Source organism: Ctenocephalides felis, unplaced genomic scaffold (genome assembly GCF_003426905.1).
Source record: "Ctenocephalides felis isolate EL2017-DRISC unplaced genomic scaffold, ASM342690v1 CF-g0.4_SCAFFOLD_01886, whole genome shotgun sequence".
Classification (NCBI taxonomy): domain Eukaryota; kingdom Metazoa; phylum Arthropoda; class Insecta; order Siphonaptera; family Pulicidae; genus Ctenocephalides; species Ctenocephalides felis.
This window is the reverse complement of record NW_020538040.1, coordinates 33,503,949-33,520,463: the sequence shown is the minus strand read 5'-3', so window position 1 is coordinate 33,520,463 and position 16,515 is coordinate 33,503,949. Positions and strand designations below refer to the sequence as shown.

General features: G+C 30.4%; 1 protein-coding gene across 1 annotated transcript in view; it reads right to left on the bottom strand.

Moving 5' to 3' along the window:
* Positions 1-380: 380 nt before the first annotated feature.
* Positions 381-16,515, bottom strand: part of LOC113374860 (dynein heavy chain 3, axonemal-like) — a 38,985-nt gene continuing 22,850 nt past the window's right edge. The window contains 31 exon segments of the mRNA XM_026614822.1: positions 381-417; positions 449-620; positions 895-1,091; positions 1,286-1,467; positions 1,551-1,680; positions 1,747-1,879; positions 1,965-2,214; positions 2,284-2,449; positions 2,536-2,655; positions 2,894-3,034; positions 3,099-3,259; positions 3,381-3,506; positions 3,605-3,718; positions 3,785-4,021; positions 4,323-4,462; positions 4,465-4,520; positions 4,809-5,014; positions 5,469-5,651; positions 5,718-5,861; positions 5,980-6,051; positions 6,289-6,495; positions 9,219-9,424; positions 9,500-9,614; positions 10,038-10,239; positions 10,331-10,639; positions 10,701-10,855; positions 11,139-11,231; positions 11,304-11,565; positions 11,839-11,967; positions 12,438-12,631; positions 12,714-12,882. Of these exon segments, the coding sequence (XP_026470607.1) occupies positions 381-417; positions 449-620; positions 895-1,091; positions 1,286-1,467; positions 1,551-1,680; positions 1,747-1,879; positions 1,965-2,214; positions 2,284-2,449; positions 2,536-2,655; positions 2,894-3,034; positions 3,099-3,259; positions 3,381-3,506; positions 3,605-3,718; positions 3,785-4,021; positions 4,323-4,462; positions 4,465-4,520; positions 4,809-5,014; positions 5,469-5,651; positions 5,718-5,861; positions 5,980-6,051; positions 6,289-6,495; positions 9,219-9,424; positions 9,500-9,614; positions 10,038-10,239; positions 10,331-10,639; positions 10,701-10,855; positions 11,139-11,231; positions 11,304-11,565; positions 11,839-11,967; positions 12,438-12,631; positions 12,714-12,882 (5,008 nt within the window).

The following is a 16,515-nucleotide window of genomic DNA, read 5'->3' as shown; positions in this document are numbered from 1 at the left end:
AAAATGGCAACAAATTATAGAACAAAATGGTGAATATTTGACCTAAATCGGACAAAGCAAAACATGTTAAATAAAATCTTGAAGTTCACGTAAAAATAATGGATTTCTTTTCCCCAACCCAATATTAACACTTTGTTACCGGCTATTTCTATATTACACCAAAAGATTTGGGACCCGCTTTGGCAACTGCATTGTACGGTCGCCAATTGAGAAAACAACAGCGGTGCGACAAAAAGCGAGTTACGAGTTTATTCGTGATTTGATCAGCAACATTCGGCCATAAGAACACGAGTTAACTTGTGACCGGTCAACAAAGTGTTAAAATTAAACATAATATGATAAGTCACAAGCTAGACAGTATCATGCACAATTGTTGGATTTCAATTATCTTTCTCCAAATTTTTGATATGGCATGATCTAATTTGAAATTGAATCTAATTTGAATCGCATCTCAATACCTTGTGGATCAATCATCAAAGGCCATCTTTTAGCGTGAGTAACAATTATTCCGTTGTCTATAGAAAATGCATCAACAGGTAGACCTGCTAATCCCCAGGCTCTAGCAGCAGCTGCTTCGCCTAAGGTATTCCATAATGTAAAGATTTCAGAGCAGGGAATCCCTAATTAGAAAAAATAATATGAATCTAATTAATCCTCAAGATCCAATCATTCTCAGATTTATGAGATAGAATTATGTTTTATATTATAGAATAACACGACTTTTTCATTGGTGAAGGTGCAATTTGTTTTTTGGTGAGAGTTGAATAGAAGAAATTGGTTTCAATATTCAGAGTTTCTGAAGAAGAGGCAACCCATATATTATAAATTTATAACGGCAAAATTATGCGTAATATTTCATTCGAAATATCAATAACATTTTCATCAATAACTTACGAAGATTTAAACATTTATCATTCCACATCCTAACCAATCTCGATCTTGTATTAACAGGGAAAGGTCCAAAGTAGGCCACAGCACCTGCAGCTAGTAAAACATCTCCAACTATATTTCCAAGAGAGCTATTTAGTGTGTCTGCTGTATTACTCCATCTCGCTTTTTCGCCCCCTAAGCCACCAATTAACTTTTCAGCTCTGAAATTGTTATTTTAGATCAGCTATTGTTTAGATTTGATAATATACTCCTCATATTCACATACTTTTCCACATAAATGATATAATTATAATTTTAATGTGAATGCTATGTTTTAACGGATAAATGCAACAGTATGTATTACGGAAACCAATATTATTAATATTTAACAAGAATAATTTAATAATTTAAAAACCTGTCCAATTTCTTTTCGCATATGTCAATTTGATCTTCTAATTCTTTTTTCTTCTTGGAAAACTCTGCAAATTCGTCATTCAAAGCTTGCAATTTATCCATTACAGTTTGTAATTGTGCCCTTTTTTGAGTTAACACTTCCATTTGCGCAGCCAGCAAAGCTTCTGCCTCAGCCAGTGCGGCCTGTATATAACAAAAAAAAAAGTTGTTATGCGAAAAATGGCTACTATTTTTCAATGAAAGGACCCATGATGTTTTCTATTCACCTTTTTTGGTGCTACAATTTTAATAACACGATCATAGACATCCATAGCTCGCACCCATTTGCACAATCCTTCACAAGCGGTAGAAATATTCTTTATCACATCAGGTTCAAAATCTCGATCGGGAATGAATCTTGATTGTTTACGACGATAGAATTAATGTATTCACGATTGAATTTAAATATAATAATGTACTTACTTTTGTCTGATGCGCTTCATTGTCGCTTCGGGTATATTGTCTTTATTAAAAGTTTTCAAACTTTCTAAAAATTTCATATCACTCAAAATTTTTAGTGATGGTCCCCAATAATCCTCAATCATTTTACCAGTACCTATTCGAAACGATTTATAGAATTTTCTTCACAACAAAGAAAAATGTTACATACAGATATTTAAAAAAAATATTTATAATGGCACCTGGTTCTGGCTTTTTCTCAGGTTTGACTCCCTTCATTACACAAATGGCTTCCATAACAAGTTTAACACCTGCTGGAGGATTTTTCATGGATTTAACCACTGTTATATCAGCAGGTTTAAGAGTATCAAGTGCTTCCAAAGCTGCGTTAAGAGCTGGTATTGCTTCTTGAAGATCAGATTCGCAATCGTCCTTTATAGCTTGAGCAGCAGCTGCTGCTTCGTTTGCAAGAGCTTCGTCTGCGCCAACAATCTTAAGATTTAAAATGTTAAGTTATTTGATAAGTTACGGTTTAGATATTATTGTTATATACTACAATACCTCTTTTTGTTTTTCAACAATGACAGTGTCCTGTTCGATTTTAACCATCAATTTCTCTGTTTTATCAGAAGTTTCTACTAGCTGCGGTTGCAGAGCATGCAATTCGTCTTGCATTAAACCAACCTGACCTGCTGCAAAGTCTAACTTAGCCAACCCATTAATATACCTAATGAATGGAAGATATTTTTTATAATTGAGACAATTAATATGGATTAATTGCCCATATCAATTAATATATAATATCGCTATTACCTATCTCTTCCTTCAACTATTTCTGCAACTTTAGCTCCATAAAGACCTTGAAATGCTTTGATTAATTCCAAGTAAGAAGTTGGGGTTATATAAGTTTTTCTATGTAGTTCTTCAAACATTCTGTAATAAAAATGATTAAAATTGTCACTTCTTTATGAATTTAATTACAAATAAATAAAATAATTTTCCATTTTGTTAATATCTACACGATTCAAGAACTGATCATATTTTCCACATTCCTTTTGTATGTATGTATGTACTATGTATGCATGGATATCTGCCATGTTTTGGTGTGCATGCTAAACCGATATAAATGTTCTTTTGGAAAAGATTTTTTTTTACAATTTAATATACTTACTGCGTACTAGCCTCCGCCATACTCAAATGAAACAATTGACACATATTCACACAAGCATCTGTTACGTGTTCCCCAAGATCCATCGGTGCAATAAAGTTTAAAGCAACTCTTTCCAAAGCGTCTTTTGGCCAATCTTTAAACCTAATTTGCAATTCAATAAAAAATTAATTTTAAGTAAATATTTTCATCTTAGTGGTGATCTTACCAATCTATGGTACAACAATTGACCAATGACGGAAACATTCTTATGCGAATTCGAAAAGCATTTCCTATTGGAGACAGGGCTAATAATACATGAAGAGCATTTCTAACCCTTTCAATGAAAAATGCATATAATGCCAAGGGCGTTGTTTCAATTTGTCGACCCTGTATAGATCAATAATAGATAATAAAATATATAGAACATATTCAATAGCAACATTTTTTTTTAGTTTAGAGCAAATTGATAGCTGATACAACTTCAATAAATTGTCTACTATATACATACCGCCGCTCTAGCTGCTACTTGCATTTTCTCCAAAATTTCAGCTTTTTCTTCAGATTGGAATAAATTAGGTAGATCTGCTGTATTTAGTAATGCATTTATATCTTCTATAAACATTTCATTTTTTATCTAAGAATCAAATGAATAAATGGTTTTATAACTCTTAGTACTTGCATCAAAATCAAATCTACGGAAAATATTGAATAAAACAATCAATTGTTATATACCTGCATATCATTGAATAAAAATACAATAGGTTTTCCTTCATTTCCTGCTTTCATAATCAACTTTTTCATGTCATCTCTCCACTCAGGTATACCATAGTTACGTGAGATTTCAATCTATTAAAAAAGCATTAACCATAATTACTAATATTTAAAAAAAATATTTTACTTACTTGAACAGACCTGAAACAGAGTGCATTCGGCAATGCTAGCAGCCAATTTAACCGCACTTTTTCTGCCACTGCCACCAATTCCCACCATGAGGGCATGTCCTTGGGGCACTTGTAAAACTCTAGAAACTCTAGATACGTGTTCCATTGCAAATCTGAATAGTACTAAATTCATAGGAGCGCTGGACAATGCATTATACTCCCCGAGATAATACACCATTTTATCGTACATATCATCCAAGTCTTGGACCTGTCATAACCAAATATTTATATTAAGAAAAATCACCTACATTTGATCATTTTGTAAAAAGAAGTAATAAACACAAACCAATAATTTTTTGAAACGGTAGATTTAAAGTAATGAAGTACGTTATTTATCGAGACGCAGTAAATAATGTATCATATTTCGAATATTTTGTAAACTTTTTAAATTAAAAATTTAAATTTATAAAAAAACAAATCACTTAAATTTGCTAATTAAATAGTGAGTTGGGATTCTTTGTCCCTCTGATTTATATCCATAAATTTATTTTTATATTAAGTTAACCTACTTCGTCATAAATTTTTGGATCTTGGTCTGGATACATGTAATTTCCAAAAAGCAAATCTCTGAGATGCCTGTCTTCTACTTCTACTTCATCTTCACCTAATAAATGTGCAGCTACTTTATCCAGATGTTGTCTGAATGAGAATAGGTTGCATTTTTCACAATTTTGAACATAGCAGCTCTATCTGGTTCATCAATTAACCTGGGGAAAATTATTATAGGTAGAAAATTCAGCTAAATAAACTGAGAGAATTCTTATCAAATTCGGGAAAAATTTACTACAAATTCAAAAATTTGATTCATCTGATTTCATCTCATATATTGACTTTCATTTAAATTTTAGACTTTAATTTTCAGTAAGCATTTTTAGCAGGAAGCAATATTTTGATAAGATTAGTTGGGACCACTGTTTGGGTTAGTTAGATTACAACAGCTTATACGACACTTGAGTTTTGATCGGACTTATATAAAATTTTGATTTTGGGCTTACCTGTCATAAAATACACGGTAAGTTTCATGCACCCATAGCCTAATCAGTTTATCGGGATCTTGCATCCTTGAAGCAGGTACTAATAAAACTCCCTTAACTACTCTAGCAAAATCTCTAAGTGAAAACGTATAGTGGCATTTAGCAGGAGTTGGCAAAAAATTTGCCATTGCTGCACGATAAACTTCAGTAGTAGCAGAAACCAGAAACTACAATGAAATAATACCAAAAGATTGTGAAAATTGTGTTTTAAAGATATATAATAGTAATAATGTTTGAGAACACCGCATTTAATTTATCTATTTAATATCAAAAACATTAGTTTAAGAAAATAATGTTTACTCTTTTCTCTTATTCATTCGTGTTCTCTTATGCGCATAAATAATCTCCATCTGCACAAGTTAATCTTTTTATTTTCTTTCAAATATCTTATTATTTTCTGTTTATAAATATTATTGTTACATTCTGCATTATATGAAATTTTATCTTAGCATTTTATGTTACTAACTATATATTGTAATTTTGTGTATATTTTAATTGTTATTCATTATGTCAAATAATTGTATTTTTGAGTCCTCTTGGAGAAATCTGTGGGCTATATATTTAAATAAATAAATAAATAAATAAATAAATAAATTTCTTTACATACACCACAAGACTTACTTTCGATAGTCTAGTCACAGCTTCCAGAAATCCTTTTGCAAAGTGCCAATCCATAATAGCAACAAAAATCCTATTTAAAGTCGCATCTTCAAAGGAATCCACTGTAACAATATGTAGATGTCTCAGTAGTCGACCATCAACATAATTGCTACCTCCAGGTACACCCATCGCGGATACAAATAACTATTGGAATGAAATAATATGGATTTTTATTGTGGAATGAAGAGATTTATAAATAGTTAGTCTTACGATATCAACTAAGTCAATCCTTGTAGTATCATGAAGGTCAGACCAATGACCATGATCTAATAACGTTCTCAATAATTCCAAAGGTGGTTGGGCACCATAAATCTCACGCATTGGCATTCCTAAGTCATCCACGAACAATACGCACTAACCGAAGAAGAATTGAAATTTAATTTAGTTTCAAAACTTAAATTTAAGGATTATTAGGTTATTTATATTAAACTGATATTGAATTCAAAATATTATGTTTACAAAAACTATTTACTTGCTTTCCTAATGTGGGCCCGAAAACACCTCTGCGACGCCTGTCTAATTTTGACATAACTAATTCTTGAGTCTGAAATTTTGGATAAATGCTATTTGATAATACCATATGTAACAACTGCTTTCATTAGGCGAAACATTAAAAAACAGATACAAAAATATGAACCATTTTTTGCGTAAGAATATTTCGTCAGTTTATTTCGAATCACAATGAAGCTTAAACATAACATTTTTTAATTGAGCATTTAAAGTTCGATAGTTTTTAAATATAACAGTTTTAATTATACAGGCTAATTATATTATATCTTACGGCTTGTGCTGTAGTCCGTGCTGAGAAATTAATAACATTCGGTAAAAACTTTTCTTTTGGCAAACTAAGCAGCATATCTTGAACAACCGCACTTTTTCCAGTACCGGTAGGACCACAAATGACCATTGGTATTTTACTGGCCAGCATCATATTCACGAAGTACCGCGTGCAGACAGACTCGCTGGTCATTACCATGAGTTCTGACACCTATGATTAATAATTAACAATATAATTGAAAATAAAATGTTCTAGAAAGTTGGTGAAAATTAATACTACAAACTTAAAATAGACGAAAAATAGATTTACGACTGGTTTTTCTGCAGATATCTATAAAATACCAATTTTGAAATAAAATAATTATAGGACAAAACACCAAAATTCAGTCGAACTCTATTAATTAACTTCCCGTAGGGTAAGTTATAGGAATCGAAAAAAATGAAAATTTTTATATATCTTCACGTTTCAGAGGTTTCTGAATATTTTGGCATACCTTAAAAAAAATGGATGTATGTGTGTGTGTGTGTGTGTGTGCGTAGTATGTATGTGTGTGCGGATACAAATTTTCGTCGACGATTTCGGGAACACGGATGAAGCAATTTGAATAATTTAAAAAACATTCGATCCGTATTGATAAGGAGACGTGCTGATTAGTTTTTCGCGGAGGTAGGTCCAGTCATTCCGAAGATATGGGGCAAAAAGTGCCAAAAACGGTACCTCAGTTTTTAATAGAACGGAACGTCCGATTTTAATAATTCAAAAAACATTTTACTTGTATTGACAAGATGAAGATTTGATTTTTATAAGGGCAGGTTTAGCGGTTTCGGAGATATAACGAAAAAAGTAAAAAAAAATGCCATTTGGCGGTCAAAAATGATCATTAGACATATGCACATCAAATTATCAGATAATTTATAGAGATTTTAACAATAAGTATAAATTTTGTTTCCATTCCTATGGGTTGTGTACCAATGTTTATCCGTTAGACAGCGACGCGGCGCTTCCGCGCTTTATATTTTGTCTCTATGCAGCTAAAGCAGTACGATGGCTTTGAAAAAAAGTTCAGATCTTCCAACATATGTCAAAATAAAGAAAACATTTTTTTTTTTCAAAAAAAGATTTAAAAAAAAAAAAATTTTAATATTTTTTTTTTCAATTTTTTTTTTTCAAAAAAAAGTAATTTTTTGTCAAATTTATAGTTTCTCAAAAATCTTATTTTTTCGAAGCAATTTTTTTTCAAAAATGTTAATCGTTTTTAAAAAAAATAATAATTTTTGGTACGGGAAGTTCCAGCAATTTGCCTTAAGGCACGATGCCCTAATTGCCTTAAGACAGAATTCCACTTACAGCTAGTTTGTAAATTGGATACGCCAAGTATATATATAAAAATATATTTCATATGTGCTTAAAGTCTATCACAATATCTATTCTATCTTCTTATATATAAAAATGGATAGCAAAATGTGTTGGTAAGCGCATAACTCAACAACGCTTGGACTAATTTGGCCAATTTTTTTTTTTAAATGTTCGTTGAAGTCCAAGGATGGTTCTTACAGCGAGACAAAATCGAATAATTGCCGGGAAAACCCTAAAAACAGCCTTTTTTTTCACATACAAACGTTTTCTAACTAAAACGTGGAATCAATTTGAGCTTTAATTTGTTCATAAAGCGTAAATAAATAAGGTGAATTAGAGAATTTATAAAGGTAAACTGGTGGACAGGTAAATTGGAGGATATGTAAAATGGTAGAGAGAAGAACTGGTAGATAGACGAATATGTAGATAAATAAACAGGTTGACAGCTTAATTGGTAGATATGTAGAACAGGATGTGAGATAAATTTGTAGGCCGGTGAAATGGTAGATTGATAAACAGGTTGATAGGTACATTAGTAGACAAATTGTTAAACAGGTTAATTGTTCAACAGGTAAATTATTGAACAGGTTAATTGGTAGACATTTAGAACGGGATGACAGGTAAATTGGAAAGCAGGTAAATTGGTTGACAGTTAAAATGGTGTACGGATAAACAGGTCGATATGTAAATTGGTAGACAGGTAAATTGATAGACAGGTGAATTGGTAGACAAGTAAATTGGTGAAAAGGTAATTTGTTGGATAGCTTGAGAATATGTAAAATGGTAGACAGGAAATCTGGTAGGTAGACAAATAACAAGACGAATAAACAGGTTGACAGGAAAATTGGTAGACATGTGAAACGGGTTGATAGGTAAATAGGTTGAAAGGTAAATTCGTAAGTCGGTAAAATGATAGATTGATTAACAAGTTTATAGGTAAATTCGTAGATAAATTGTTGAATAGGTAAATTGTTGATTAGACAGTAGTAACGTTAAACTAAATGTAACAAATACACATATGCATTTGTTTAACTTTTTAATACTAAATCACGGCAAAGCGTGAACGGGTACAGCTAGTGATATAATGAAAATAGTCTCTGGACGTTTTAATGAACTGATTTTTCGATGTGTTATAATATCTTGCAGCGTCGAATAAAGACACTTTAACTTGATTTATATATTCAAATATAAATAATTTGATATTTAATATATAATATATTAGAAATATTGATATGTTTCTTGTGTACGTGTTAGTAATTCAACTCCTTCTAACCACCTTGGACTTTTTTTAAAATCTTTTACAGGCTCATTAAGATCATTCGAGAATCTTTTTAGTTCAAAAGAACTGAAATTTTATATAAAAGAGAGCAAAATTAGAGCAAATCAAATTCTTGATCGCACCGAGTCCTTTCTTGGTGCTATCTGAGTTTGGTTCAGTTTAATCCAATCACAACTTCGTTAAGTTATGCTGTAGTGACTAGATATATGGTAGTCTAATTATACAAATATAATAGATTTTCCATAAAGCACATAAAAATGTGTGTGTATATATACAGTCATAAGTTGAAATAACTTACTCTTGCATTTGGAGGTAGAGCCGGCGATGCTCCTTCTAGCCAAGGTGCCCATTGCCCTGATTTAGTCAACTGGAATGAAAATACTATATCCCGATCTGGAAATAATTGATTTTTTGCCAATTTGAACAAATCACATCTAGGATATTTTTCAATTTGATTCGCTAATAGACGTCGAAAGAAGTCATCGAACAAGACTCTGCTATCAGCTGTAATTAAATTATATATAAACAATCAGTAAACAATTAGATTACGATATATATATATATAATTACTAAAATCACCTGTTAATGTACTTCCAATACCCCACACTGTACTAAAGAGTATAGCACATTGTAACCAAACTGTGGCAACTTGAGATTCATCTTCTAATAAACAACTGTAGAGTCTCGTGAAGGACTAAAAATTAAAGTGATTGTGATCGTATTTATTATTTTGAATAGAATATAAAATTATTATTATAGAAAATATTATATTATATTATATTATTATTATATTATTATTATTATATTAGATATATTAAATTTGCTTTGTTAGGGTTCTGCTAATAACACTACAATTAATATTCTCTCAATGCTATTATTTTGGTGAATAGTATATAACTTAAATACTTTTGATAACTTCAGGTGATTCTTAAGTATTATTAAGTATTGTATAGATTAATATAATACTATACGTTCAATTTACAAATTTTTCAAAATATACTACAATGAAAAATGGTCTTTGACTTTAAAAATACAAATATTTTTTTGAAACAATTTTGTGGACTTCATATTTTTTAATAATTTATATTTTAAAACGTTCAATTTCACGTTTACTTACAACAAATAGATGCATAGGTGAAGTTTGAACAAAAGTTTTACATTTTGCAACAAAACTAAGACAGGCAGGTATTAGCCAATTCATGATTTCATCTGAAATTTCGAACTGTTCTGGTATTAATTTCTTCGCTAAAATATTATTGAATGAGTCTTTTAACGGAACCCATCCCAACATTTTAGGCTCCATAAAAATCATGCCGCATCTGTATAATGAACATAAAAATTATATTATATTTTAAACATTGGTTTGATATTTTTTAGTAAATAATAAAGTAATTTATTTAAATTACTCACCTCGAAACAGTGGCTGGAGAAGCTTGTTCGAGATCAGCTGGCTCAAAAATCAAATTCATTTTACCGCTCATTTGAATAATTTCTCCGGACATAAGACATAATTTTTTATTGTCATCTAACACCGTATTCATATTTTCAATCCACACAGCATCGACGGGCCCATCAAATAAAATCCATTTTCTCTCTGTAGAAGTTGAGTTAGCAAATTCACGAAAAGTATTTGCTAGTACTCCATCTGTCCATTCATGAGACACTGGGTCAAAACAACCATACAGTTGGCCCATAGTAATTGCTTTTGGGTTTATTATTCTGTTTAAATAAAAATATTAAATTTTCTTTCCATTACTTTAAAAAAATATTAGTTTGGTACCTAAAAATTGTTTGAAATTCCTTCATTTTACTCTTTGCTTCAAGCAATTGAATTTCTTTCAAAGCCAAAGCTAAATTTTGGTAAGCACACGTTTTTCCTCCTAAAGGATCGCCCACAATCATCAAACCATGACGCACCAAAATCATCTCATACAGCTAAATAAATTTTTTTATAATAGTCACAATTTTATAATAATTCTTACAAAAATAGTTAAAAATATTATTAAAATGTGATTTGAATTAGAACTGTTTCTTTAGAAAGTTGATTTTTTTATCAATAAATTTACTGTATTTGTTCTGAATTTGATTCATGATTTTTATTTTACATAATTAAGCTTTTGAGCATACAAAAAAAAGATTTTGTTTAGAAGATGGTGATAAAGAACGTTTATAATTTATCAATTAAAGTGTGAGAAAAATTGTTACCAGTCTTTCTTACCTGTAACATTTTCTCTGCATACCAAAATGTATTTTGTAAATTACGAGCTTCGCAAACAGTACCTAATGTTCTTATCAAATCTTCGCGTTCAGGCTGAAATAGTTATACGTTAAATTATAAGTAACGATTTTGGAAATGAAATGAATTTTGCTTGAAAGATTATACCTGAGGTAGCTCAACACCAGGGAACAAATCTGAATAAATTCCTTCGAACAAAGATATATCCTGAGCCAAAAATTTAGGTAAATTTACATCCACAATAGCTCTTAACACAAGTTTGGCTTCTGGTATGTGAGGATAAGCACGTCTCAAAGCACCAGATGCTAGAAGCACTGATTTCACGGCTCTCATTCCGTAGTCATAGTGATTTTGAGATGAAAGTTGCTCGGAGCAAAGTTTATAGGTTGCGACGATTTTTTGAGCTAAGCTTTATATTGCAGTGAAACAATTTGTTATCAATAATGATAAAGATATGATCTATTACTTATGCATTAAACATAAGATAAACTAGATAGACAAATAGGCTAAAAATAACAATATGACAACAATAAGGCTAATTTGGTATTAACCAGTTTTAAGTGAAAGATTCGTTATTGTGCAGTGTATGAAACAAAACAAATGCTTTATCTATGAAACGAGACAAAGCTGTCGATGCTAAAATAACTAATTCATTTCATTTAGCGTAAAATTAATTACGAACCTATGAGCTTGAACAAAACCATTAGAGTATAATGTTATTTCGCCAATCATTGCATAATCAGGCACCATCATAGCCACTGTCCGGAAAAGTACTTTTAAATTATCTGGTAGTTCTTGACGACCCGCATAACTGAATAATCAAAAACATTTGAATTAATCTTGATTGGGTTAGGAATACTATTGTTACACCTATAGCACATTTTTCCACAGTGAAGAAAACATTTCAACTTCAAAACAAATTGAAAGTTATAATTTGGTTCTAACAGAACAATGCGAATGCAATATAATAATATTAAAAAATATATTGTGTGGTTTCATTTATCGTTCAGATCGCTTTAATTTTTTTGCCAATAGGATTCTTATTATCTTGATGATTTGTGCATTGATGTTTGTAAATTTTATATTAAAAACTATTTTATATCTTTCGATTATAATGAAAGCTTGAAATCTATTTACACGGCTCTGTAGGAATAGAATTTCGTTTTCAAAATATATACTTTTAAGATCATAAAGTATTAACATTATCAAAATAAAATATTACAATATGTACATAATTGGATTCTTGTGCATTAATTTTAGGTGCGACTTATTTTAATTTACCCTGGATTCATAGTGATAAACACAGCACACGTGGGATCCAAGAACAATTCAGTACCTTCGAAAACAAATTTTTCCAGCTTAGCTGTGATTGCGCGTTGAATGCATAAAATTTGTTGGGCTACTACAGAAAGTACTTCTAGTTCAATTCTGTTGAATTCATCAAAACATGCCCAAGCTCCAGCTTGAGCTAAACCCTAATGAAGGAATTGGGTCTTATTTATTATTGTGATTTGCAAATAGATTTTTTTAATTGTGAGATAATGATGTAAACATTACTTTGAAGAATTTTCCTAAGGCTTTATAGTCAAGCCCATCCGAACAATTAAACACAACGCACTTTTTGGCAACAGCTTTTGCCAAGTCTTTGCATGTTTCTGTTTTGCCAGTACCAGCCGGACCCTCAGGAGCTCCTCCTAAATTTAATTTCAGAGCACCCATAAGAGTCCTGTAATTTATGCAAACATATGTTTCTTGAGCTAGTCGTTTAAGAATTTTATTGTACTCAATTTTACCTGAAACACCTGTCTGTTAAAGGTGTTACAACCAATCTGCCAACATTTCCTAAATATTCAAAACCGTACATCACTGTTGTAGATACCATTCTGGTTTCAACCAATTTGGTTTCTTTATCCCAATAATAACGGAATTGTGCCAAAAATTGAAAATCTCCAACAAACTGCACATGCAAGTCACGGAGAAGGCAAGTCACATCTCGAGCTTGATAAAAATATATAAATTATTAGTTAAGTAAAAATCAAACAATTTAATTTATGTGACTATTTTTACCGTGCACGTCCAATACTATTAAAGCTTCAACAGTGGCTAGAGTATTGCGAGTTAAGGTGCCTTGCACTAAAACAACTATTTCAGCTATTTGTGTTCCTAAAAGCTCAACGTATTCTACCAAGCTATTTTTTTCAATAGCTTCACTTGCCTGTACAGATATGTAAAAAATAAGATAAATATTTTTATTATTTTATCAAATAATACATGCACTAAAATCTTCGTGAAGTGTGTAACTTATTAATCGGTTGTTCTTAGATAATATATTATTTCAGTTGCGATGTAAACTAAAAAAGTGAAAAGTAAATACCTCAGCTGACCATATAATGCAATCGCCAGCTTGTACGATCTGACCAGGCCACTTTAGAACCCATTCGGCTCTTTCTTCTGGTGAGTATGCTAATACCGCAGCCTCCATTACGTCCTTTAGGGAATTTATCATTTGAATTTCGACTTGGGCAAGCCATTTTTCTACCAATCCCTTAAGTGAGGGTAAAATATAAATACTGCATTAATATAAAATTTTATCATTTACTGTTAGTAAAGACGAATATGAGAAGATTTGTATCTACTATAATATTATCAATCACTATCATAAATTTCTGCTATTTGCTTGCTACTTTTGAGCTTTTGTACTATCCATTTTTATTATTTAAAATTTGATAAAAGCTAAGTATTTTTAAGAAGCAAGTAACTTTGATATAAATTGCATCGGAAAAATATGTACAGTACATATTTCAATTGTGATGATTTGTTTAGTTATATTAAAAACACCATTGAAGTTCATTTAGTGGTCAATATTTAATAATAATTAATTAATAGTTCCATTCTGTTGTATGCTATATACTCTATAAATGAAGGTCCACAAATTTTAACAACAAGAACCTTTGAAAGGATATGACTGCATAAAACAGAAAAAAATCTTCCGACGGAGATAAATATATAACGCTTGATTATTATTTGCCAATAAAATATCTTACCTTAGCATCTGCTGGAATAATTTTTCCACTTAATTTGATAATTTCTCCTTGAGCAGAAACCATTGCTTCAACTTCCATTTCTTCATTGAAATTTAGTTTATCGATACCTTCAAAGCATTTCTTAAGATGAGGCTGCACACGTGTGGGATCTTTTGTTTCCGACAATATTTCCAATAATTCGTCATTGGATAAAAAGAAAAATCTAACAACAATATTTGATATCGGTTATTATTTTTATAAGTTATTTACTTTTTATATTGCCAAAACACTTTACTGCTATAAAATGTTTCTGAAATTTTTTATTTGCATCATGGTAATATCAAACAGTACTTAATTTAATACAATTTGTATACCTTGGGAAAAATAATCTCTTCTTTTCGAGGTAATCATTTAGACCTTTCTGTATTCCATCAAGCATTACATTATTATTTCTTAAAATTTCTAGAAGATTTGGGTAGTCTGTAGCAGTTAATACATGAGGATTTTTAGTGGTGGCTGCCATTATATCCCTCCAACTCTTGTCAACCTAGTTTTTCAACATTAAAATAAATGATATCATTATATAATTTAATTGGTCATTGCATATAAATACTAATCACCTGTTTGAAATTTCTGGCCTCCGTTGGCATTTGTCTCATGATGTCTTCCGAACTGAATATAGATTCTAGATACATCCATGTGGCTTGGCACTGAATAATATAAAAAATATTAATTGTAGATCATCATTGTGATATAAATTACTTTTAAACTAGTGTAATACAGATATGGTTTTAAGATGAAACTATTGTAATTATTTCATACCAATAACCAAGCGTCTAATATGTCCTGCATATTAACTAATTTTTCTTCCCAGTCATAAGCCAGGCGACCTAGAGCTTTTATATACGGTGATCCTCTCATGGCTTGAGCTTTTAAAATATGGTCATCCAATTGTGTTTGAATATCTTCTAAACTCGATAAAATCGAACAATTTGTATCTCTAGTAATGAGTAAATACACTTGAATTAGAAAATTTTAATTATTATAATTAAAATTTTGTTTCTAAAATGCATAATTGAAACCAAGAACTCATTTAGGCCATTTATCATAGTGAGTTTTATGAATCTCACGGAACTCAATTTTGTCACATAATAAAAAAAATAGTATTGATATACATATTGACGAGAACTTTCTTTTGTGACATCTTTTTATCGATTAATCTATCTATTTTTTGATATTAATTTAATATTGTATTTTAACAGTACTTTGATGATGGATTGATATAACTATTGCGTATCTACACGCAGTTTTATTAACTTTTATAAATAAATGCATGATGAGATATTTTACTTTGATGTATTGATATTTATTTTATTTTGGTCAATGGATTTAAAATAGATAATCTTTACGTTTAGTTTAGGACGCGGTATCTTCATTATCATTATTATTAAACAATAATTTTTACACCTCTCCTGAAAGGATAACAAGTAAAATTGTAGGTATAAAAATAGACTTAAAAAATACAAAATATTCAGATAATTAAGATTTTGAAATTGAGCGGTTTTTTCATTTCTTAGATTAAATTTTATCGATCTGGTTATGGCAGACATTCACCTAATTATAATTAACATTGAAAATTGTGTTCTTTTAGCAATCCAGGGTGATTGATAATTATCAATCACCTCCAAGTTACAGAGATCTTAATGCTCAACAAGGAATGATATGCAATCAATTATTTTTTATACGACTCCATTTAAATATGAATGATAGTTGACAAGAATTTAGAAACTTAGCTTTAGAAATATTTTTAAATTGTAACGGTTTTCAAATCTCTCAATTACGTACACAGTATTCCAATTCTTAAAATTAAAAAAACAAAGTCAGAGTTTTAATTTTTTCAATAAGAGCATAATTTGAAAAAAAAAAAAATGAAATAAAAATGATCAAAATAAATTAAATTATCTACCTGTACATGATGCATTCGAAATAAACCTCGCTCCATTCGGTTTTCATCTTCGTCAGCGCACGTTGCAGGGCAAATTCTTTAGTTGCCGAATTGCTTATTTCTTCTAATTTATCAGTCACCCTTGGTAATCCAATATCTATCATACCAGCTAATGATGTAATTTCTTCAGGATTAACGTCTGCACCTAAAGCTGCACTGACCTAGAGTAAAAAAAGGTGAAAAGTGCAGCACATTAGAAGTTATGTAGAAAGAATTTTAATCATATCAGTTTAGTTAAAAAAAAAGTTTCACATAAATGAGGTAGAAATTTGGCTGCTTCACTTTTTTCGAACTTTGCTAACAAATTGACAATATTCAAACAAAATTCAAA